This window comes from Phocoena sinus, chromosome 19 (assembly GCF_008692025.1).
Source record: "Phocoena sinus isolate mPhoSin1 chromosome 19, mPhoSin1.pri, whole genome shotgun sequence".
NCBI lineage: Eukaryota > Metazoa > Chordata > Mammalia > Artiodactyla > Phocoenidae > Phocoena > Phocoena sinus.
Genome location: NC_045781.1, coordinates 45,513,002 through 45,538,380, shown reverse-complemented (window position 1 = coordinate 45,538,380; position 25,379 = coordinate 45,513,002). Strand labels below are relative to the sequence as shown.

Here is a 25,379-nt window from a genome sequence, read left to right as displayed (position 1 = left end):
CAAAACCACCCCTAAGGGGGCGAAAGTTGCTTCATGGAGGAGTAAGAAAATCTTAGCTATTACAATGGCTTATGGCCCTGCAAAGGGCCACAGTAAATAAATAGATATACAGTATATCTGTGGTGTTAAAAGTTTTGTTGGGGTTCAAGGTGGTTAAACAAACTGTACATCCGTGTCATGGAGTATTACTGAGCAATGGAGTAAGGAATGAACTATTTATGTTGATGGATCTCAAGGGCATTATGCTGAATGAAAAAAAAAATCTCAAAAGGTTACATACTGTATGATTCCATTTACATAACTCTTCTATACTCATAACAAGATTATAGAGATGGAGAACTATAGTGGCTGCCAGGGGAAAAGGGTAGGGAGATTGGGGATGGCTATAAGGGAGAAGCATGTAAAGGCAAAAACAAATTAAAAATAAGAGACTCAAGGGAGTTCCCTGGTGGCCTAGTGGTTAGGATTCCGGGCTTTCACTGCTGCGGTCCCGGTTCAATCCCTGGTCAGGGACTGAGATCCTGTAAGCCATGAGGTGTGGCAAAAAAAAAGAGGCTCAATTCTCCCTGTTGAAAATAAGGGTAGAGACTTCTTCCAGCTTCATTTTCAAGAAAACTTGTAAGATCTTTCTCTGTCTCTTGGAAATATATATAAATCTTTTCATAGGCTAAGACTTTTTATCAGCTTCACAACCCAGGAACATCTTTCTTAAGGACCTGGGAACCATCTCTTTGACATGTCATCATCAAGGAAGATAGAGCCCCATCTCCTATCCCGCCATTTCTGTGGGAGGATAGGAGCTCAACTTCAGAGGGCCCTGTCATAAAAACACAAAAGGTTTGTTTTCCCTTTGGGTAAAGCCAATTAGCTAACACAGATGGTCACCCCAATTACGACGTGAATTTAGCATGAACCAAGTGTGACAAATGGTGCTGTCAAGTCCTCTTACTTGAGGACTAGTTATAGTTTTTACTTAAGGACTAGTTACTGTTTACCTTGAGAACATGTATATAATAGGTTGTATGTATCTGCTTGGCTCTATGAAAGACTGAGATTTCTTTCTGTCTTTGCAATCTCCTAGCAGACTGACAGAGACACGGAACACTTTCTGCTTTAATGCTTACCAATGATAAAGTTGGATTCTTTCTCTTCCACCTTTGTGGAGAGATTTTGTGGGTTGGAAAGAGATTTTTGCTTATAATTCTATTTCCCCAGTGAGCACAAGGGATACTTACGGAGATGGAACACTTCTGTATCTCAATTGTGGCGGTGGATACACAAAGCTACACGTGAAAAAACTGGATTAGAACCACACACAGACGCAGATATGCATACATACAGAGACATGCAGACATGCAGAGATAGACCCACGAGTACATAGAAAACTGATGAAACCTGAATAAGCTCTATGGCTTGTACCAATGTCAATTTCCTGGTTTTGATACTGTTCTATAGTTATGCAAGATGTTACCACTGGGAAAAACATTTTTTTGCAGCTTCCTGTGAATCTACTTCCTGTGCAGAGTGAAGCCAATCTTACCTCAGAAGATTCATCCTCAGGCGCTTCCTCAGGTCTCTCTAAGTAGTCAAACATTTCATTTTTGGTTTTTTCTAGGTTTTTTCTGGCCTGATTTAAGAAGAGTTCATACTTCTCACATCCTGTGGGGGTTGGAAGGAGAAGGAAATCTGAATGGCTAGAAATATATGAATTATGCCTAAAACACAGACTCTAAGCTCAAGGTAAATAAAGTGAGAAGGGAAGTGAACTTTGTGAAACTTAGCCTGCCATGTTTTCCCTGCTTCAGAGGATAACCTGTGAATGAGTGGAATTTGTAAAAGAGAACTCACTGAGTTTTATGAGATTATGCTTTAGGGGGCTACCAACTGCTTCTCAAGAACTTAATGACAGTAACATCCTGAGCCGCTCATAGGGTGACCAACTGGATCCCAGCCTACTTGATACTTTCCCAGTTCTAGCACCGATGGCTGCACCACTTGGGAAACCCCTCCATGCTGGACAAACCCAGATGGATGGTCACCCTTTAGGTTGGTCTTCATGTTCATTAATTCTCTGTTAAAAAGAATATATTTGGTTCAAGTTGCTTTAACTACGACTAAATAAGCTACAGTCCCCTGAATCAGGCAGGCTGGGCAACGGGGAGAGAGATTTCACCAGTTCACCAGTAAGCCAGCGCAAATTCAAATGCTTGAGGGGCAAGGTAAGCAAAGTAATTAAAGTGCCTTCTATGAAACCATAGGAAGTGCTGGGACTGTGGTGAACTGGAGTACAGAAGACCCAACTAGTATTCAGATTTAAATTATTTTAAAGCCCTGTATTGGGCAAACATGTCTAGCGCCATCATGAGGCCAGCTGGGCACCCAGTTTTCAACCGTGTGGCAAAGGCTTTTCTTCTTGACAATTATACGTAGAGCTGGACTAACCTCCGGCTGGCTGGAACTCTAGATACTAGAGTGTAACATGGTCTTCGATTTATTAATATTTGTGTTCATATTATCAGGGAGCGGACAATTAGGATTTAATGCATGACCATCAACAGGTGAGTTAGTGACTTTGGGGAGTGGGGTAGGAGGAAAGGCTGAGGTGGGAGGGCTTAGTCTGAAGCTGCTTAGGGAATGTAGATTTCAAAGAGCTTGAAGAGGGTTCATGAAGAAGAGTGAGAAGTTTCTCTTGACTCTTCATCCTGTAGTCCATGTCAGGAAGAAAGAGCCAGAGTCAGTCTGTGGCTATAAAAGAGCTGCTGGGTTGAGCTTCAGGATCTGCCAAGACAGAAATACTCTGATACAGAGGGATGGCTCTGGGTGCAGATGTTACCCAGAAAAGCCTTGGCCAAGGATGTGGGCAGACAATTGATAAGTCTAAATTAGCCTCCAAACTGTACTGCCAGCATAAGGGGTTGGAACCTTAGCTGCCTTTCTGTACAGTTTATATTGATATTTTGAGAACTGTATTCCTTGCAGTACAATCAGCCTTTGCCTTCTCAACGGCCATCTGTGAGTGACAACTCAGTGAGAGAGTGCAGCTGGAAGGAACATGCGATGGAGGAAAAGGTTTTTGGAAGTACAATGTCCTGATCCCTCTTTAAGTAATTTAATGATGGCAAAATTGGCCAGGAGTCTTAATTTGGAACTACCATGGACCCTATCTTGTCTTACTCATCTCAGGTCACCAAGTCAATTTCAACTCTTGATGTTTTTTGCAATTCAGGAATAACACAAAAGGGAACCTGTGACGACTGCCAAACAAATAATGTGAGTTGCCATCAACCTTATAATAAGCAGCTAAAACACATCTTGTCATCCAGTGGGGAAATACTATAGAGGGCAGAAGTACCTTTGAGGTTCCTGGGGAGATCGACGCAGATTTGGGGAAAGATTCCCTCTCCACTCAGAGTAATATTTTCTGGGTCCAAGTGGGCAATCTGTATCTGGAAGCTCCTTTGAAAGATCTCAGGTACTCCAGGCAAGTAGTAAACCTTCAACACCTGCTCTTTATGGGAACCGATAAAACCCTATACAGCAGAAAGATGGGAGAGAATTTTAAGATTTATGTAAAATTTACGTAAAATTTATGTAAAATTTACAATGGACTCTTGCTTCTGGCAGTTTGATGGACTAGATAATCCCAAGGGCCTAGTGTGCTATACTGTCCACTCACATTCCTCCTCCAAGATTCATTCCTATGAAGGTACGAGAAAATGACAAACAATAGAAAAATAGCAGCACATGTGGGCACGCATTTCATAAAAGAGGAAACAGAATGGCAAACAAACAGTAAAGCTGCTTTTCCTTATAAGTAATCAGGGAAATGCAAATTAAGATCATAATGAAAAAAATTTTAAACCATAAGATTGGCAAAGTTTGCCAAATTTGGTAAGACTATGCATCAAAAGAAACTCACATTTCAACACATCTGGTGGGAATGTCAATGGGAAAAATCACTGTGAAAACTGCTTTAGTGGAGATAGCTTCAAAATGGTGGAGTAAGATGTGGAGATCACCTTCCTCCCCAAAAATACATTAAAAATACATCTATGTGAGGACCAGCTCCTACAGAACACCTACTGAACACTGGCAGAAGACCTCAGACTTCCCAAAGGCAAGAAACTCCCCACGTACCTGGGTAGGGCAAAAGAAAAAAGAAAAACAGAGACAAAAGAATAGGGACGGGACCTGCACCTCTGGGAGGGAGCTGTGAAGGAGAAGACGTTTCCACACACTAGGAAGCCCCTTCACTGGTGGAGATGGTGGGTGGGCAGGGGGAAGCTTTGGAGCCACGGAGGAGAGCGCAGGTGCAGAGGGCAAAGCAGAGAGATTCCCGCACAGAGGATCGCTGCCGACCAGCACTCACCAGTCTGAGAGGCTTGTCTGCTCACCCACCGGGGCAGGCGGGGACTGGGAGCTGAGACTCGGGCTTTGGAGTCCAGACCCCAGGGAGGGGACTGGGCTTGGCTACCTGAACACAGCCTGAAGGGGGCTAGTGCGCCACAGCTAGCCGGGAGGGAGTCTGGGAAAAAGTCTGGACCTGCCTAAGAGGCAAGAGACCATTGTTTTGGGGTGCACGAGGAGAGGGGATTCAGAACACCGCCTAAATGAGCTCCAGAGATGGGCGTGAGCTGCAGCTAACAGCGCGGACCCCAGAGACGGGCATGAGATGCTAAGGCTGCTGCTGCAGCCCCCAAGAAGCCTGTTGCAAGCACAGGTCACTATCCACACCTCCCCTCCCGGGAACCTGTGCAGCCTGACACTACCAGGGTCCCATGATCCAGGGACAACTTCCCCAGGAGAACGCACGGCACGCCTCAGGCTGGTGCAACGTCACACCGGCCTCTGCTGCTGCAGGCTCGCCCCGCATTCTGTACCCCTCCCCTCCCCGGTCTGAGTGAGCCAAAGCCCCCTAATCCGCTGCTCCTTTAACCCCCTCCTGTCTGGGTGAAGAACAGACGCCCTCAGGCAACCTACATGCAGAGGCGGGGCTGAATCCAAAGCTGAACCCCAGGAGCTGTGCGAACAAAGAAGAGAAAGGGAAAACTCTCCTAGCAGCCTCAGGGGCAGAGGATTAAATCTCCACAATCAATTTGATGTACCCTGCATTTGTGGAATACCTGAGTAGACAATGAATCATCCCAAAACTGAGGTGGTGGACTTTGGGAGCAACTGTAGACTTGGGGTTTGCTTTCTGCATCTAAGTTGTTTTCGGTTTTATGTTTATCTTAGTTTAGTATTTAGAGCTTATTATCATTGGGAGATTTGTTTATTGATTTGGTTGCTCTCTTCCTTTATTTTTTTTAATATACATATTTTTCCTTTTTCTCCTTTTGTGAGTGTGTATGTCTATGCTTCTTTGTGTGATTTTGTCTGTATAGCTTTGATTTTACCATTTGTCCTAGGGTTCTGTCTGTCCGGTATTTTTTTTGTTGTTGTTTTTTAGTATAGTTTTTAGCACTTGTTATCATTGGTGGATTTGTTTTTTGGTTTGGTTGCTCTCTTCTTTCTTTCTTTTCTTTTGTTACTTTTTAAAAAATAATATATTTTTATTTTAATAACTTTATTTTATTTTTCCTCCTCCCTCCCTCCCTTCCTCCCTCACTCCCTCCCTCCCTCTCTCTCTCTTTCTTTTTTTTTCCTCCCTTTTCTTCTGAGCCATGTGGCTGACAAGGTCTTGGTGCTCCGCCCGGGTGCCAGGCCTGAGCCTCTGAGGTAGGAGAGCCGAGTTCAGGACACTGGTCCACCAGAGACCTCCTGGCCCCAAATAATATCAAACGGCGAAAGCTCTCTCAGAGATCTCCATCTCAACGCTAAGACCCAGCTCCACTCAATGACCAGCAAGCTACAGTGCTGGATACTCTATGCCAAACAACTAGCAACACAGGAACACAACCCCACCCATTAGCAGAGAGGCTGCCTAAAATCATAATAAGGGCACAGATACTCCAAAATATACCACCAGAGGCAGTCTTACCCACCAGAAAGACAAGATCCAGCTTCATCCACCAGAACACAGGCACCAGTCCCCTCCACCAGGAAGCCTACACGACCCACTGAACCAACCTTACCCACTGGGGGTAGACACCAAAAACAACGGGAACTATGAACCTGCAGGCTGTGAAAAGGAGACCTCCAAACATAGTAAGCTAGGCAAAATGAGAAGACAGAGAAACACACAGTAGATGAAGGAGCAAGGTAAAAACCCACCAGACCAAACAAATGAAGAGGAAATAGGTAGTCTACCTGAAAAAGAATTCAGAGTAATGATAGTAAAGATGATCTAAAATCTTGGAAATAGAATGTAGAAAATACAAGAAACGTTTAACAAGGACCTAGAAGAACTAAAGAGCAAACAAACAACGATGAACAACACAATAAATGAAATTAAAAATTCTCTAGAAGGACTCAATAACAGAATAACTGAGGAAAAGAACAGATAAGTGACCTGGAAGATAAGATAGTGGAAATAACTACCACAGAGCAGAAAAAAGAATGAAAAGAAATGAGGACAGTCTCAGAGACCTCTGGGACAACATTAAATGCACCAACATTCGAATTATAGGGGTTCCAGAAGAAGAAGAGAAAAAAGAAAGGGACTGAGAAAATATCTGAAGAGATTAGAGTTGAAAACTTCCCTAATATGGGAAAGGAACTAGTCAGTCTAGTCCAGGAAGCACAGAGAGTCCCATACAGGATAAATCCAAGGAGAAACATGCCAAGACACATATTAATCAAACTATCAAAAATTAAATATAAAGAAAAAATATTAAAAGCAGCAAGGGAAAAACAACAAATAACACAGAAGGGAATCCCCATAAGGTTAACAGCTGATCTTTCAGCAGAAACTCTGTGCGCCAGAAGGGAGTGGCAGGACATATTTAAAGTGATGGAAGGGAAAAACCTACAACCAAGATCACTCTACCCAGCAAGGATCTCATGCAGATTTGACGGAGAAATTAAAACCTTTACAGACAAGCAAAAGCTAAGAGAATTCAGCACCACCAAACCAGGTTTACAACAAATGCTAAAGGACCTTCTCTAGGCAGGAAACACAAGAGAAGGAAAACACCTACAAAAACAAACTAAAAACAATTAAGAAATGGTAATAGGAACATACATATCGATAACGACCTTAAATGTAAATGGATTAAATGCCCCAACCAAAAGACACAAACTGGCTGAATGGATACAAAAACAAGACCCGTACATATGCTGTCTAGAAGAGACACACTTCAGACCTAAGGACACATACAGACTGAAAGTGAGGGGATGGAAAAAGATATTCCATGCAAATGGAAATCAAAAGAAAGCTGGAGTAGCAATTCTCATATCAGACAAAGTAGACTTTAAAATAAATGCTATTACAAGAGACAAAGAAGGACACTACAGAATGATCAAGGGATCAATCCAAGAAGATATAACAATTGTAAATATTTATGCACCCAACATAGGAGCACCTCAATACATAAGGCAAATGCTAACAACCATAAAAGGGGAAATTGACAGTAACACAATCATAGTAGGGGACTTTAACACCCCTTTCAACAATGGACAGATCATCCAAATTGAAAACAAATAAGGAAACACAAGTTTTAAATGATACATTAAACAAGATGGACTTAACTGATATTTATAGGGATAAATTGGGAGACTGGGATTGACATATACATACTACTACACATAAAACAGATAACTAATACGGACCTATTGTATAGCCCAGGGAACTCTACTCAGTACTCTGTAATGGCCTATACAGGAAAAGAATCTAAAAAAGAGTGGATATATGTATAACAGAATCACTTTGCTGTACACCTGAAACTAATACAACATTGTAAATCAACTCTACCCCAATAAAAATTTTTTTTTTAATTCCAAAAAGGAGCCAACATTGAAAAACAAAACTAGGGAAAAATGCTAGTATAGGTTCAAGCTATTTAGAAGTGTTTTAAAAGTCATTTTTGAAGAGGCCTCATAATTTTGAACATATTTTATTGTTTTTTGATGTTACAAGTAATATATATTCTTTGAAGAAAAATTAGAGCATGAAGACAAGAAAAAATTTAATAAGATCACTAGTGCTTACTACTGACACATAAATAATGATTAACACTGATTGGTGGATATCAATCCATATTTTATTTAAATACACATACACACCCACACACACCATGGGGGTCCATGAGCCCACTAGTGTTAATAAACTTATCTCCAACCCTCAAAGTGCCTGTGACAGTTAAAAATCATTGCCATCATTTCTATGATAAGCCATTGCCTAATTCTCTTGCTTCCCTTGGCCTCCACTCTCTTACTTCCTTACATGCTATCTGCTTCACTGAACAGAACTGAGCCTTGTCACCAAATTTCACAATGCACTCACTCACATGAAGCATTTTATGAAATTCTGTACATTTTATGGAATGTGTGAGTGTGAGTGTGTATGTGGGGAGTGTTATAAGGTGGAGTCAAATTGCAGTGTGCAGTGTTTCCCAGGATTCACCCTCCCACGCTCATTCTCTCTTCTCCTCACCCCTCTCTTGAGCAATCCACAAAATTCTCTTGTTTCCTACAAAATTCTCTTTCTTCCTGCACTCAGTGCCCTGGAGGGTAGTGGGGTGGGTCTCAGCTTTTATCTTGAGCAGTAACAATGTATTTTTCCAATAACCAATAGTTCTCTCATGTTATTCTGGTGGAAAATTTTTCTCTATCTAGTTATATGTTCAAGCATTCATGTACACTGCAGGACTCTGTAAACACTTGTTTTCATTATAAGAATCTGGCCTTATAGCAGGAAATCTGGTAAATATAGAAAAGAAAAAACATACAGAGAAAAAAACCCCATTCGGAACCATAAAAACAACGTCCAGTTCAAAAGAAGGGAGAAGTACAAAAAAGAGTTAACATAGCAGTCCTAAAACTACTACTCTTAGAAAGGCCTGCTTGCAAAGTTGGCAAGAATGGCTCACTGTGCCTCAACTTTTTGTGCAAACAACTATGGTTTATGCTGAACACCTGTTTTCTTTATGGGAGACTGGAATTTTGGTATGTGCCAGGCAGAGGGTGTCTGTGTGACTGGGCCCCACTGGCACTGAGTCTCCAGTGGGCTTCTGTGGTAGCTCTCATATTGTGTAGTCACAGCTCATTGCTGGGGGATTAGGAGCATCTTGCGTGACTCCACCGGGAGAGAATTCTTGGATGCCTGCACCGGGTTTCTTCTGAACTTTGCTCTATGTGCTTTTTCCCTTTGCTGATTTTACTTGTATTCTTTGGCTGGAATAAATCATAGTCACCAGTACAACTTATTGGTGAGTCCCCCTAGAGAATCGTTAAACCTGGGGGATGATCCTGGGGACCCATGACACAGGGATGATTCTGAGGAATAAGAGCAAATATATTCTATGAGTTCCTATAAGAAAGAAGAAAAAATAAGATAATATCTAATCCATGGTATCAATGAGATTCAAGAAGCCACCGTGTGTAAACAGCAGGAGCAGAGAGTCAGGGACAGGGAGTAACCCCAAACCAGGAAAAAGTATATGGGGATGAAAAATCCTCCTACTTCTGGTTCTGAAAATGCTGGTGACTGCACTGTTATAGCTCCCTCTCATGCTACAAGTGTAAGGATATTCTGAATAAGGCACAACAACAACAAAGGCAAAAACAAAACTCTCTTTCAATATATAGTGAGCTTGAAAGAAAACAGATCCTCTGATGTGCAAAAGAAACAGATGGAACCTAGCCAGTGTGGTTAAGTTCAGAGCCTTTACTTAGTGACCACGGGTGACATCAGACCCAACTACAGTCCCTACCACCCAAGGACTGAAATAGAGGGATGCAGCCTGGACCCATGTGAGGTGGGCACACCTGGCAAATCCCTGCACGAGGCTGGAGCCATGAAGGGCGGCCGCTCCTGTTATTTCTCTGCACTTCAGGGAAGAATCAAGGAAGCTTGTATCTCTCTGGGATCCTAGGTGGGGAAAATATGTATCCTATGGGATACAGAATGCTCAAGCCTGTATCATGCATGTGCATGGAGTCTTCACATACACTGACAGATGACTGTGGTTAATCCAGGTCAAAACATTAACTCAAGTAAAGCAACTATACTCCAATAAGAAAGAAAACAAACATTAACTCAAAATCTGACCCCTTGGGGTACCTGGCAAAAACAACTGCAACACTATTGTAGCACCACCCTGCAATCCAGGGTGAATGAGGCTGTCACAGAGAAAACGGTCTCAGTGGAAGATGATCCCAAGTCAAAAATTACATATCATACAGGGAAAGCATTGATAATGAAAGAGAGTTAACAGTCACACAAATAGGAATAATGGCATCCCTAATAACTCAATTAGAATAATTTAAAAGAATCTACAAAATGATTAGTGATAAATGAAGAAATTAAAATCCCAATGAAAGAGGTGAATAACAGGTGGAATTTTTGAAATGAAAAATATGATCACTGAAATTAGGAATGCAGAGTAGGGTTAGGAATGCAGAGTATAAACAGTAGATCATACTCAGTTGAAAAGAAAATTAGTTAACTGAAAGAGCTGAGGTAATTATCTTGAATGCAGTTTAGAGAGATAAAGAGTAAAGAGATACACATGTGACATATAGGTTTAGAAACATGGACAGAATGAGAAGGTCCAACATATGTCTAAAAGTTGCTTTAGCAGAAAAGACTGGAGAAAATAGGGGAGAAGCAATACTTGAAGATATAATAAATGAAAGACATATCCTCGGAGTGAACCCACAGCCAAAGAAAAAGATATACTTGTGATTACTATGAAATGTATAGAACTGAACCACAATAAAAACACAACATACCAAGCCTTGTGAAAGATAGCTAATATGGTACTTCGAAAGACACAATATTAATACCAAACAAAGAATTCAAAGTAAAAAGCATTAAAAGGGAAGAAAGTGGCAATTTAAAATAGATAAAATATACAGTGCAGGATGAACACTTAATAGTCATTAAATCTTGTGTGTTAAATAAGACAGAAATGAAAATGGATAAAACAAAAATTTATATATTTTTTTATATACCATTTTTAGTCTTTTATATACCAAAACCCTTTATAAACCATTCTTAGTCTTAGAAAAGTTTTTATATACCATTCTTAGTCTTAGAATAATTAAACAGAAAAAGGGATACAAGATTTGGATAATATAATTTAATAGAAGTTAATTTAATAAAGATTCATCATAATCTGCATTCTATAGTCCAGACAACATTGTTTCCAAACATTCACTGGTATTAAAAAATCATTTTAGACCACTAAAATATATTAACAAACTAATAAAAGTAGGAATTCAGAAGGTCGTATTACCTGGCCATGATATGAAAAACTCAGTATTGACTTCACATTAACAAGAGTTTCAATAACAAAAAGAAAAAGCTGAGTCATTTGGAAATTTGAAAAAGAGAAAAATATACTTTAAAATTACACTTGTAGATAAAACTACAATTCTAGACAACTTAGAAAATAATTAGAATTATAATGGCTGATATTAAAATGTATGAAATATGCAAAGTTAACTTCCTTTTTTCAATCTATAATTTTCTTTAAAATTATGAGATGGAGCTAAAGGTGTACTCAGGCAAATGTGTACTCACATTTTTTCATTATTAATTAAGAAAGAAAGAAAAGTAGGCATTCAACTTAGGAAGAACATAAACGTAAAATTCAAAAGAATATCTAAGATAAATTGGAAAAAGAAGAATTAAAAGGGAGTTGACTTAATAGACATTAAGATGTATTTTAAAGCTATAACACTTAAAATAGTATATTATGGATGTAGGTACTGGCAAACAGATCAATAAAGAACAGAGAAACTAGCAATAGACCCAAATATATGTGATAATTTAGGGGAAGAATAGACTCTATCACCCAAGATGACAGCACTTTTATCTTTGGATTGTAAGATGATGAACAATTATAATTTCATTCTTTATCCTTTTTCATACCTTTCAATTTTTCTATAACAATTATGTATTATTTTCATGATGAGATGAACTCGACAAAAATTCCTTAAAACTGTTAGATTAACATAATATGTACAAGGAAACATCTCTTCCATTTGCTTCTAAAACCAATACGGCTCACTGCAGTCTACTGGTGTTTTCACTACTGCTAGCAAAAAGCTGCTTTTATTTGTTGTAGTCAGAGTAGAGCAGGCCCTCGGCTTCAAGGAATTACAAGGGAAGTGTGAGGACATAAGTGGAAATAAACTATTCTTATAATCATGAAAAACAAATCCATGGGATTGCATATCTTGTTCACTGTTTAACCCCTGGTGCCTGAACAGTGCCTGGCTAATGGAGGACACACTAAATAGTTGTTTAATGAATGAAGGAAGGGCTTGGATATATTTATTTTTCTTGTCTCTGAGAGCTTGTTAGTTTTAATTAAAAAAAAAAAAATCACACCCATAATCCTGGCAGTGAATGTTTAGCATAATCTCAGCCCCTGGGGTGTGGCTTGCAGGTTTGGGTTTGGGCCCCTCCTACCATCATCAGGTGGCCCTCATGGGTTGTAGGGGGATGGGCTACTTACTGAGAGAGGCTGGATGAGTGGCACTCCGGGCAGAAGGTTGTCTGGTGAAGACTGGGGGTCAGTCAGAACGCTGAACTCAAAGCCAACTTTCCCAGTGTTCTTGAGTGTGATTTCACTCTCTGTGACATGGTCAAACAGCTTGAGAGGAGAAGAAGGAGAAGAGTGACTCCTCTGTCACCCACCCTCTGGGATGCTGCTGTCATCCTGACAAAGGCAGGGAGACAAGTATGCCTCACAGACACGGATTTCGTTTTCCATGAGGTAGATGCTGGCCAATCCACATTTCAGTATCACAACCAGGTGCCTACTGGGCGGGAGGAGCACTAGACCCTGGAGACTGGCTCTGTCTTAGGTCTTCTAACAACAAATTTAGTCTAGTACGGCTGTGGGGTGAGCATTTCACCTTCCTGAACCTCTGTTTCTTCACCACAAAGAATTCATATTAGAGGATCTTAAAGTAAGCTTTTTTATATTACGAAGATTTGCTTTTTTAGATAAGATTTGAGTTCAGAATTTTCTAGAATGAATTTTTCTATTTTTATGGAGAGACAGGGGAGTAATAGGCCAGCCATATTCTTTTTCCTGAGATTTTGCTAACATAATTCAGAGGGTCCAATAACCACAAACTGAAGCCACTTTGGGGGCTCTTAGGACAAACTAGGGGAAGAACTAGTTGCTACAAAGGAAGCACTCTGAGCTGAGCCAAAACCAATTGCCCAGAAGACCCTGGAGATAAGGAGTGAAAGAAAATTCTATTTGGTCAAAGTAACGCACAAGGTGTCAATAGGTGTTAGGTGAATTTGATTTTAGGCACAATCTTTAACCTGTAAACATATATGTACACACACAATTCAGTAATAATACTGAATAATAATAAAAAAATAATGCAGTGGCTATATAATGGGGGGTCTGATTCCCATTCATATTTTGTAGGAGATATGGTATCTGAGTACATAACACAAATTCTAATTGGGGAGAGAAGTTGTACAGACATGGAATTAACTGACAATTATTCCAAAGCAAGATTTAGAAAGTACATTATAGTATGGCAAAGACTCTAAGTGCCAAGAGAATATAGTGTAAGAGGAAGATAACTGAGGGATGGAGTTGAGCTGGGTCTTACAGTATGTGTGACTTTGGAGTTGGCAGAGCGGAGGATGAGATAGATAATATAATAGGAAAAATGGAAGCAGAAAGGGCTGGGCTGCATTAGGGCCAGTGGGTAAACCAGCTTGGCCATAAATGAATGAGCAGTTTATAATGCGAAATTATGAGACACAAAGTTTAATATGTAAGGAGCATCAGTTAATAGAGGGGCTTAGGATACCCTTACTCAGGTGGAGGAACCTGGCTCTGATCCACAGAGTGACTCATGACTGAAGGCCTTCTCTGATTCAGGCACAGTACTGACCTGACACTTTACTTAGGTAACCATAACCATCTGGTGAAATAGGAATTGCTACCCCATTCCCATTTTAGAGATGAGGGATAATGAGACTTGGAGAGGTTAGGTGATGTGCCCAAGGTCATAGTCAGTAGGGAGTAAAAGTAGGATAACATCCCAGTTCTTCTGACTATACAAAACAATACTCTTTTCTCTATGCAATCATTTTTGCTCCTTTCCCAAGGTAATTTTGGGAAAATCTACCTGGCAATGATATTTAGATCAGTTTTTGATAGAAGCCAGAAATGCACTGTAATCCCTTGCTTCCATGGGTCCGTGGACCAGCAGCATCGACATCACCTGGAAACTTGTCAGAAATGCAGACTCTCAGGCTCCACCCTGGACCTACTGAATCAGAATCTGCACTTGAACAAGATTCCCAGGTGATTCGTATGCACATCACAGCTTGAGAAGAACTGCTGTAATAATTTAGGCATGGCTTGAGATCCTGCAGTGTGATAATCGCAGTGGTGATGGGAAGGGAAAACCAACTCAGAGGAATTATGCTTGATGAATTAGCAAACCCCGGGCCTGTAAGGATGTGGGGAGCTGAAGGACAGAATGCAGTGGAAAATTCCTTGGAGTTCGTAAACTCAAGGGACTGAGAAGGGAGTAGTCCTATTGAAAGAAACAAAGAGGGTGGAATGGGCTTTTGGACTGAGAATAAAGATGCAAATTTTAGTGTCTAACATGCAGAATTTGAGGAGACAATGAGAAAAGCAAGTGAAAATGTCTGGCAAATGGTTGGCAGTGGGGGGATGATCAGGCTTAGGAAGCAGCTTAGGGGTCAAGGATAGGGGTGATGGTGAGACTATGCTGACTGGGGTTCCAGGAGAGATGAGAGCACAAAGACTATGACCGATGTTTAAGGCAAACCCAGAAAATCTCCTCCCGATGGCTGGCAATACCTGTAATCCACAGTTAATGTCCTTGGTGTCAAAGGAATAGTTGACCAGGGAGGCCTCTCCCCTTAGTATTATCTCATAGGTGGGCCCTCCTTCCACTTCACACAGAGCTTTAGCCTGTGCAATGATGTCACAGTGTCCATAGAAGGTGAAAGATATCTGGTGGCTACTGTGTGGCCGCAGCACTCCATAAAGAGGCAAAATATCAAACACCTGCAGAGAAAGTCATTCCATATGAGAACCTGCAAAGGGCAAGCTAAAGTTCAGCCAATTTACAGATTGATTCCTGACTTTACCTTGTTTGACTCTATGAAAGGTGACTAGCCTAGCACCCTGAAAATACATGATGATAAGGCAGTAACAGTGCTCGGGCAAATTTAAATTTCTAACTTGGGGCAGGGGCTCAGTAAGAAGAATTGTATCAGATGACTCTAGGGCCCATGAGGTGTTACTTACTTCTTCTATCCCAATGGAAAACATTTCATCCTGTTCAAAGATCCATGGCGATTCCTGAAACTCCGCCTGGCTCTGGTTTGTGTCTATTCTTTCTGTTTCAGCAGAGATCATTTTTAATCCCTGGGAATTAGAAGTGTGAGGAAAAACTTGCAAACATTCATAATTTGTCATCAACGTGCTCCTCCCCCTAGCTGATAGAAAAATGAAGTATGTTGTATATATTTTTAAAATAGCACTTTTTTTTTTCCTACGGAGATAATTGGGGAGGTGTCCAAGATGTATGTACAAGGATGTTTACTTCAGTGTTTTCTGTAATAGCAAAACTTTGGAAGTAAACTAAATACCTATCACTAGGGGATCACTTTAAACGAAGTGTGTGTGGTACTGCTATCCATGGAGGATGATGCAGTGTATATTTATAAACCAGGGATGATGTGCACAACATATTACTGAGTAAAAAAGCAGTTCCATTTATGTAATATTACACAGGCCTATGTATCACACCTGCAAGTGTGAGTGTGTATAAATTCACTCAGAGATCTGCATATGCAAATAGAGATATCTAGGAGGTTATTTGCTGAAATTTTTCTATGAATGGTGGGATTTTGAGAATTTTTGCTTTCATGTTTCTGCATTCTTGAATTTTCTATGACATCTTTCAAAATATATACAAAAGAAAAGAATTAACATTTAAAAGACAAGTGTTTTATATGCACACACATACTTATTCTAAAAAATGTGGAAAATACAGAAAGCTTCAAAGAAAGAAATACAAATCCATCGTTAGATTATTCTGCAGATATATATGTGTGTGTGTATAGAGTGAGTATATATGTATATATATTTGTATTCTGATTTTTTCAGTTAACATTATAGCATGAATGATACCTTCCCATATGACTAAATATTCTTTACAAGCATCATTTAAAATACTTTAAAAAACAGAACATGTAGTATTTTTTACTTAATATATCAGAGATTGCTCCAAATCAGTAAAGAGAGAACTTTTTCATTTTCTAAAATGGATTTCATAGTACTGTCTTGTGTAGATGTAATTTAGTTTACTCGACCAGTCTCCTACTGGGGGAATTAAGTCGTTTCCAATTTTTCTTGCTTTTACCAACAAAGCTGCAGTGTACAAGGATAGTTACACGTCTTTATGTAAACATAAAGTTGCATCTGGAGAATAATATTCTAGCAGAGGAATTGTGCATTTTAAATTTTGATACACCTGCCAGATTGCATGTAATAGAGGCTACACCAATTCATACTCCTACCTACGAAGTGTGAAAATGCTTGCTTTCCCCGACTCTGCCAATATTGAGACAAACCTTATTTAAAAGATTGCATATTATCAGGGACATACAGTAATTTTCCTAATTTTTTGCTATTTCTAAACCGTTTTAACACACACCTTTGTACATACATCTTTGTATTTCTGATGATTTCCTTAGGTCATCATTCTAGAAGGAGAATTTAAGAGTATGAATTTGTAAACGCTCTCAATCTACTCTTTGTTTTTACTATGGAAGACAGTTCTCCTCTTGTAGCCTCTATCTAGGGGCTGGGAAGAGCACAAGACCGCCAAGGTTAGAGGTAAATGGCTTTTCCATTACACCATTTGCTGAGGTGTCTGGGTTCTCACTGAAGTGTTGGTTCTGTGGGTGTTTGGTTGGGAAGGAACCCGGATAAAGATGTGCAGCCCACCCGCCCCAGGGAAAGGAAACCATACATCTGAGACCGCCATGATGGACACCTGTGCTTTTTTGGTCTCTCTTTCTTCAGATCCAACTTCTTCATCCACAAGGATAGTCCTGGGGAGTTTAATGAAAATGTGGAGAATCACTCATTTGGCAAGCATCACAACACAGTTTTCAGCTGCATGATGGCCCTGTCTTCCTCTCCCTTCTACGGCACCCCAAAGAATAAGTGGGGTTCTCATTCAAGGGACACGTTTCTCAAGGGTCAGCTGGTCAGTGCTCTGTTACTACCTGCCCCCAAACATGCAGTCTAGGGCATCAAACTCATCCATTTTCCATAGGCCCCAACTCTTCTTTTCCTGGGCTATCAAGCCCTTGTCTGACTTACAGAAAGTTCTCAGAAGCTCTGGCAGTTCTTCAGATAACTTGGGTGTGTCCCCAAGGCCGGAACATTTTATTGTGAGAATATAACACATGGCCAATTGTCATATCCTTTTCTGCTTTCTACCCTTGACCTGACCCTAGCTTGGCAGATGGAGAGGGCAACATGATCAGAAGGGCTCAGTCCCTCAGGACTCAGGAGGCTATGATCCCCTGAGAGCAGAGATGACTTTCAACTCTGTATCCCAGATGCCCCCTCCAGGGCCTAACACAGAGAAGGCACTCATTAAACTGCTGGATGAATACATGAAAGACGAGTTTGAGAATGTAAGTCAGTGTAGAGAAAAGAATGCTATTTAAAGAAATCCATTCTGGCTTTGCCTTTGCACTTACTTAACAAAATCACTCAGATCCATCTCAGGGGACTCTATTGCTGGGACTGCTGCCAAGCTGACAGATGCCAAGGTTACTGGGATGGATTCCACCTGGGACAGGGGGGCACTGTAGGGCTTCCTTGGCCACATCACAAACCTACAGAGGCATGGGGATGGAGGGAAAGAGTCACATCAGCTGTTGCAAGTCAGTGCCGGGGTAGGCTCTTGGTTTCTAAGGCCAAACTCCAAATCCTAGACGAGGCAGGTTGAGAAGGGACTGCCCTACACCCTCTCTTGGATTTATCTCCTTCAAATCATAACTGAGGTTTCATTTTTTCCAAAAGTTTGCTGACCACCCCCTCCCAGTCTGGGTCCAGTGTCTTTCCTCTGAGAACCCACGGCCACCGGGTTTCTCCTCTCACACTTGTTTTTCCCCTTCTTGCTAGACTGTGAGCCCCCTGAGGACTTGTATCTAATACGCCATCTAACACAGTGCCTGGCCTGCAGGGGGCACTCAGAATGGCTAGGAAAGAATGAGTCACCAGGGCTCCTGCTCCCAGATAACCAGAAAGCAGGATGAGGATGCGAGGCACTCACTCTCGGGGCCTGTTAGTGAGGGCTCAGCCTTTGTGGGACCCTGCCTCCCATCGTGCTTGCTCTGGGCGCCTGGACTGCTCCACCCTGGTCCTGGCCCTGCGTTTACTTTGCTGCCACTCCAATTCTCAGAGCAGAGGGCCGAGGGGGAAATTGGTGACTGCACCAGCTGGTGCTGAAGCCCTTATGTCCAGGTTTCACTGAATTGACGTCATAAAGGCCAAAGTGGTGGGGTCGCCCCCATTCTTCCTGTTTCCCCAGGGTGCATGTGGCTTTTTTAGGGACTCCTCCCCTCCCCCATCTCAGGCCCCTTATATTAATTTCAACCCAATTTCACTTTGATATTCATTCTTGCCCCACATGCTCTCTACTTTTTCTCAGAGGCTCAGCAGAAATGTTACCTATTATATATGTTACCTATTATATGAAGGTCCCAGCACTCTCCCATCTTCCCATTTGAAGAACTTTTTCCTCCCTCTGAAGTTTCACAGCATTTCATGTGCACATCTTTTAGGATACTGTCCACTGTCTACCACATACCTGAGTACCACTACCGGGCATTCAACTACCAACTTCATGATTTCTGCCCTGTTGAGTATCATTTAATACATCTATTTTATTGAGGTATAATTAACATACACTCATTTTAAACAGTTTGATGAGTTTTTGCAAATACATATATACAATTGTAACCACTACCATATTAATATACAGAACACTTAAAAAGTTTATCATCAGGCTTCCCTGATGGCACAATGGTTAAGAGTCCGTCTGACAATGCAGGGGACATGGGTTCAAGCCCTTGTCCAGGAAGATACCACATGCCATGGAGCAACTAAGTCCGAGCGTGACAACTACTGAGCCTGCACTCTAGAGCTCGCGAGCCAAAACTACTGAGCCCACCTGTCACAACTACTGAAGCCCGGGTGCCTGGAGCCCGTGCTCCGTAACAAGAGAAACCACTGTGATGAGAAGCCTGTGCACTGCAACGAAGAGTAGCCCCCACTCGCCACAACTAGAGAAAGCCTGCATGCAGCAACAAAGACCTAATGCAGCTAAAAATAAATAAATAAAATAAATAAATAAAAAACATTAAAAAAAAAGAGAAATGTATTTGAAAAAAAAAGTTTATCATCTTAAAAAGTTCCCTTGTAGCTGGAGGAATCAGACTCCCTGACTTCAGACTATACTACAAAGCTACAGTAATCAAGACCATATGATACTGGCAAAAAAACAGAGGCAAAGATCAATAGAACAGAATAGAGAGCCCAGAGATAAACCCATGCACCTATGGTCAACTAATCTATGACAAAGGAGGCAAGGATATACAATGGAGAAAAGACAGTCTCTTCAATAAATGGTGCTGGGAAAAGTGGAGAACTACATGTAAAAGAATGAAATTAGAACACTCCCTAACACCATACACAAAAATAAACTCAAAATGGATTAGAGACCTAAATGTTAGACTGGCCACTATAAAACTCTTAGAGGAAAACATAGGAAGAACACTCTTCGACATAAATCACAGCAAAATCTTTTTTGATCCACCTCCTAGAGTAATGGAAATAAAACAAAAATTAACAAATGGGACCTAATGAAACTTCAAAGCTTTTTGCACAGCAAAGGAAACCATACACGAGACAAAAAGACAACCATCAGAATGGGAGAAAATATTTGGAAACGAATCAACGGACAAAGGATTAATCTCCAAAATATATAAACAGCTCATGCAGCTCAATATTAAAAAACAAACAACCCAATCCAAAAATGGGCAGAATAGACATTTCTCCAAAGAAGGCATACAGATGGCCAAGAGGCACATGAAAAACTGCTCAACATCACTAATTGTTAGAGAAATGCAAATCAAAACTACAATGAGGTATCACCTCACACCAGTCAGAATGGGCATCAAACAACTACAAACAATCTACAAACAACAAATGCTGGAGAGGGTGTGGAGAAAAGGGAACCCTCTTGCACTGTTGGTGGGAATGTCAATTGATACAGCCACTATGGAGAACAGTATGGAGGTTCCTTAAAAAACTAAAAATAGAATTACCGTATGATCCAGCAATCCCACTACTGGGCATATACCCTGAGAAAACTATAATTCAAAAAGACATATGTACCCCAATGTTCATTGCAGCACTATTTACAATAGCTAGGTCATGGAAGCAACCTGAATGCCCATCGACAGACGAATGGATAAAGAAGATGTGGTACATAGATACAATGGAATATTACTCAGCCATAAAAAGGAACGAAATTGGGTCATTTGTAGAGACGCGGATGCATCTAGAGTCTGTCATACAGAGTGAAGTAAGTCAGAAAGAGAAAAACAAATATCGTATATTAATGCATATATGCGGAATCTAGAAAAATGGTACAGATGAACCGGTTTGCAGGGCAGAAATAGAGACACAGATGTAGAGAACAAACGTATGGACACCAAGGGGGGAAAGCAGTGGGGGGTGGTGGTGGTGGTGTGATGAATTGGACTATTGGGATTGACATGTATACACTGATGTGTATAACATTGATGACTAATAAGAACCTGCTGTATAAATAAATTAAATTAAAAAAATAAAATAAACGCACACACACACAAAAGTTCCCTTGTGCCCCTACCAGTCAATTCCTCCCCCTCCCACACCCCTGGCTCCAGGCAAACACTCATCTGCTTTCTATCACTATAGATTAAGCTATGCCTACAGTTTCATATAAGTGGAATCCTAAATATGCACTCTTTTGTGTCCGACTTCTTTTGCTCAGTATTTTTGAGAATCATCTATATTGTAGCAAGGAGCAGTAGCCTCTTCTCTTTTTTTTTTCTTTAACGCTGAGCAGTATTCCAGAGTATGGATGATGACTAGCGTGTTTAACCATCTTCTTGTTGATGGACACCTTGGCTTTTTCCAGCTTTTAATAATACGAATAACGTTGCTAAGAACAATTGTGTAGAAGTCTTTGTGTGGACATATGTTTTCATTCCTCTTAGGTAAATTCTGAGGAAGGGAAATGCTGGATTGTATAGTATTTGTATAACATTATAGGAAACTGTCAGTTTTCCAAAGTGGCTTTACACCTATTTACACTACCACCCACAGTGATGAGAGCTCCGGTTGGTCCACATCCTCACCCACACTTGGTACTCAGTCTTTTAAATTATAACTATTCAAATGATTATGTAGTGATAGCACATTGTGGTGTTAATCAGTAGGCTTATTTTAAAGGAAAATTTTATATCATTACTATAAATTAAAAACCAATTTTATCTACCATATTTAGGAAAATCAATATGATGGGAAAAATTAATGTTACTATTTTCTTGCCTGGTGAAGACTCTGCACTGATTCCTGCTTGCTCTTTTTAAGAAGTGAGATCAGTTCAGCTTCCCCTTGGGGAATCACTGGGCTAGCACCATCTAAGAATTGTGAGCTCTTGGAGGGCAGGGTCCAAGGTATTCCCTCTTTACAGCTCACATAGGCCAGGGTCTTATACATAGGGCATGAGCTCAATATCTGAGCATCTGATTGAGTGGATGGATGGTTGAATGAGAACAGGTAAGCAGCAAGCAGGGTAATTTGGCTATTCTGCACCTCCACCTCCACCCCATCCCCACCTGGGATGGCCTCAGAGAAGAGTATAAAAGCTCTTTTCATCTTCTTGCACAAACTTCCATTTGGCTTCTTCCAGGTCAGGTGCCTCTAGTTCACATTATCTTAGGCTGAAATCACACCATTCTGGGTAGAGGACACAGGGGCTGGGTGGTGGGAAGCTCATTAAAGATTCCTGAACCTCATCCTTGGGTAAATTCTGATTTGGCAGGTCTCAAGTAGGGCCCAGGAGTTAGGTTTTTAACAGTCTTCCCAGGTAATTCTACTGTACAGCCAAATTTAGGACCCGCCATGGGAAGGAAGGGCCAGAGGACAGCTAAGGGCTGGAGCTGGTAATTAATCTGGGGCATTCACTCAGCCTTACCAGCTAGGGACAGAGAAGATCAGCAGAGGATGATTCGGAGCACTTATTAAATCACCCCAGGGCAGCAGAGACACCTGGGGAGACTCTGCCAGATCACTGCCCCACATAACAGCTCTCTCATCCAACATTTGCACCCCCCTGGGATGTTGTGCTGAATAAAAAAAAAAAGCAAATGGGGAATATCTGAAAAAGGAAAAACACGAAGCTGTAGAGTGTCTTCAGACCGGAGGAAAAACACCTCAGCTGACAATGACACCTGGACAATGGGGAAGCGAGAGGTCTTTTGGAAACAAAGGAGACCAGTAAAGCAGCCCAGCTGCTAATAGGTGGCAGACAGAGAAACCTTCACCATAATGAAGGCTTTAACTTATCAGTAAAATGGAAAACCTGCTCCAAAGAATTGAAATAGAATGTTGGTAGAGTTTTTTGGATCAGATTTTATTTTACTCTCAGGAACAGATGATTACTTTCCTGTTATGCTAACCCAAACGGGATTAGATTCAGTTATTTTTAAAAGAATGCGTAGCAAACAAGAAAAATCAATACTGCTCCAGTTCCAGAGCTGCCCATATCAGAATCACAGGAGGAGCCAGCAAAGAAACCCTCCCTTAAGCTGTGACAGAACTGCGTGGATGTCAGACACGCTGCCCATCAGCCACGCTGCCCATCAGCCACGCTGGTTTGGGCTCAGCAGTTTCCCTCCCCATAGTTTATTTTCAATTCTTCGGTAAGGATCAATACAATCTTTTGTGTTACAAATTAAAAGAAGTCCACCACTCTTGTTTCCGGGTCTCCCTTCACTGGAAGCAGTGTTACATCAAAATAAAACCCCAGAGAACAGGCTTGTGTTTCAGTTAATGTCGTGTGTTGTGTTTCAGACTACACTTGGAGATGGAATGGTGTATGTTGCACATCTGCTGAATTCTCTGCAGTGCAGCCAAGGTCTCAAAAAAAGGTGGGGGCAGCCTTGTAGTAAACACTTTTAATACGTTGATTCATTGCACCTGGATTCTGGGAGTATCCATACAGAGGGTGCAAATGGCCACTGGCTGGATAAAAAGGTCCTTCAGGTGTGTTTTGTTTGGCTCATATGTTGTTTAATATTTTTTTGGAATTACTGACAGCAGCAGATGCTGCTGGTGCACAGACTAGGTCCCCGTCACTAAGATGACGCACCCATCCCCTAGGTGCTGTGGGTGTTGGCTGCACCTTTCTCTGGAGCACTGCCCTGGCTCAGCAGGAGCTGCCTCACCCACCCTGAGCTGCCTGGGAGCTGTTTTTCGCCCCCTACAGTCTGAGTAACTTGAGTCTCAGCTACTCCGTGTGTCCCACCAACTTCCACCTCAGCACGGGTGGCCAGTTGGAAGCATTCTGGGACATAATAAAGGGCTAAGGCAGGCTGTCTTCCATGTGTGTATGTCTGCAGTTCGCTCCTCCTGTTCATGTGGCAGAGCTGGAACGTGCTGCTGGGGAAGGCGCTGAGCCAGTCCCATCTGTTTCATCTGTCATTTGCTTCCCGAAGTGGGAAGATCAGCAAGTGTAAGACCACAAATATGGAAAAGTGGCTGGAACTTTGTGTTTGTGCTCAGAGAGGCTCAAGAATTTGCCTACTTTTAACATGATTTAAAGTGATGATTATAATCTGCCCCCTTTAGAAGCGGGAACTGGGGGGCCTATCTAATCTGGAGGAAGCTTATGATGTGTAGAGTCAGAGGAAGGGAGGGAGGGAAAGAGGTAGAGAGAGAGGGGTTTAAGGAAATTAGAGAAGCAGAGGTTAGACAGCTGAGAGGAAGAATGGCAATGTAAAAAACCACCTGGTAAGGTCTAACAGGTAAAGACATGTGGTTTGCTTAATGTGGCACACAGATTAAACATTAAAAGCAATGGAAGTAGGAGGTGTAACTGTAGGAGAAAATATCTCGACAATGAAATCGGTCATACTGAATAGCACACATTCATAACCTTGAATTGCTGAAACTCAAACTGGACCTCTGAACCATGCTAAGACCACTGATAGGAGACCAGTGGCTGCTGTGGGTCATTTTCTCATTTTGATATCCAAATAGGGGGAGGCTGGGGAGCAGGAGGCTTGACCCTGAAGGGCCTTGTAAGCCTCACTAAGGAGTTGGCTTTATCCTCAGGAAAATGGAGAGTCTTCCCAGAGGTTTTAAATGGGGAAGGGAAATGATCTGAAAAGTTCACTTGGGCTGCAGAAGGGAGCATGGATTAGAAGGGGACAACCCTAGAATGACTAAAAATCTGAACCATGCTGCAAACAGCGATGGAAAGCATAACCTAATGGGATGTTCTGTTTTTTTATGATTTTTTAAAAAATAAAAATCAGGAAGCCCACATAGAAAACAGTGTTAGAAATCCAGAAAAAAGATAATGGCAGCCTTGGTCAAGGAGGTCAAAGGGGAGATGGAGTGGGAAGTTCCAGTGCATATTAGCAGGTGGAATGGCAGGACCATGGCCCTGGGGTGAGGAGCCCAGCCTGAGAGACCACAGCCCGAGGTCTATCCCCACCTACTGCCACCTCCCCAGCCTGTCCATGAGCAAGGCTGGGTGGCTGGCTAGCCAGCAGGGATGGAAATAAGAGAACAGTGGAGCAGAGAGTAGGGGCCACCACAATCACTCGGGCACCTATGCTCCCCCTACATTTGCTGTTTGTGCTTGTCAACCTCCCGTGCCCAATGCCAGGAGGAAGAGGTGTGCGAAAACAGTAAAAATAAAGTGGCAGGAGGAGGATGGGCACCTCTCCTGTCCCCGTGGCTGCTAGGCCCCTGTCCTGCCACGCCTGCCTCCACTGCTGGATAGCCCTGACTGCCACCCACCGCTTCTCTAGTCTTCTTCTTCTCCATCCTCCTCCTCTCCCTCATCACTGTCAACATCACTGTCATCACCATCATCTGCTTCCATCTGGCACGCACATGCTTCCTCACATGGAAAGCAGCCTGCATTAGCTCTTTATTGTATCC

General features: G+C 41.7%; 1 protein-coding gene across 1 annotated transcript in view; it reads right to left on the bottom strand.

Moving 5' to 3' along the window:
- Positions 1–25,379, bottom strand: part of HYDIN (HYDIN axonemal central pair apparatus protein) — a 433,731-nt gene that overhangs the window by 122,065 nt on the left and 286,287 nt on the right. The window contains exons 23-29 of the mRNA XM_032613277.1: positions 17,846–17,983; positions 17,104–17,185; positions 15,372–15,491; positions 14,919–15,128; positions 12,567–12,704; positions 3,353–3,530; positions 1,541–1,659 (exon numbers count right to left, since the gene is read on the bottom strand). Coding sequence (XP_032469168.1) covers positions 1,541–1,659; positions 3,353–3,530; positions 12,567–12,704; positions 14,919–15,128; positions 15,372–15,491; positions 17,104–17,185; positions 17,846–17,983 — 985 coding nt within the window. The remainder of the gene's footprint in view (positions 1–1,540; positions 1,660–3,352; positions 3,531–12,566; positions 12,705–14,918; positions 15,129–15,371; positions 15,492–17,103; positions 17,186–17,845; positions 17,984–25,379) is intronic.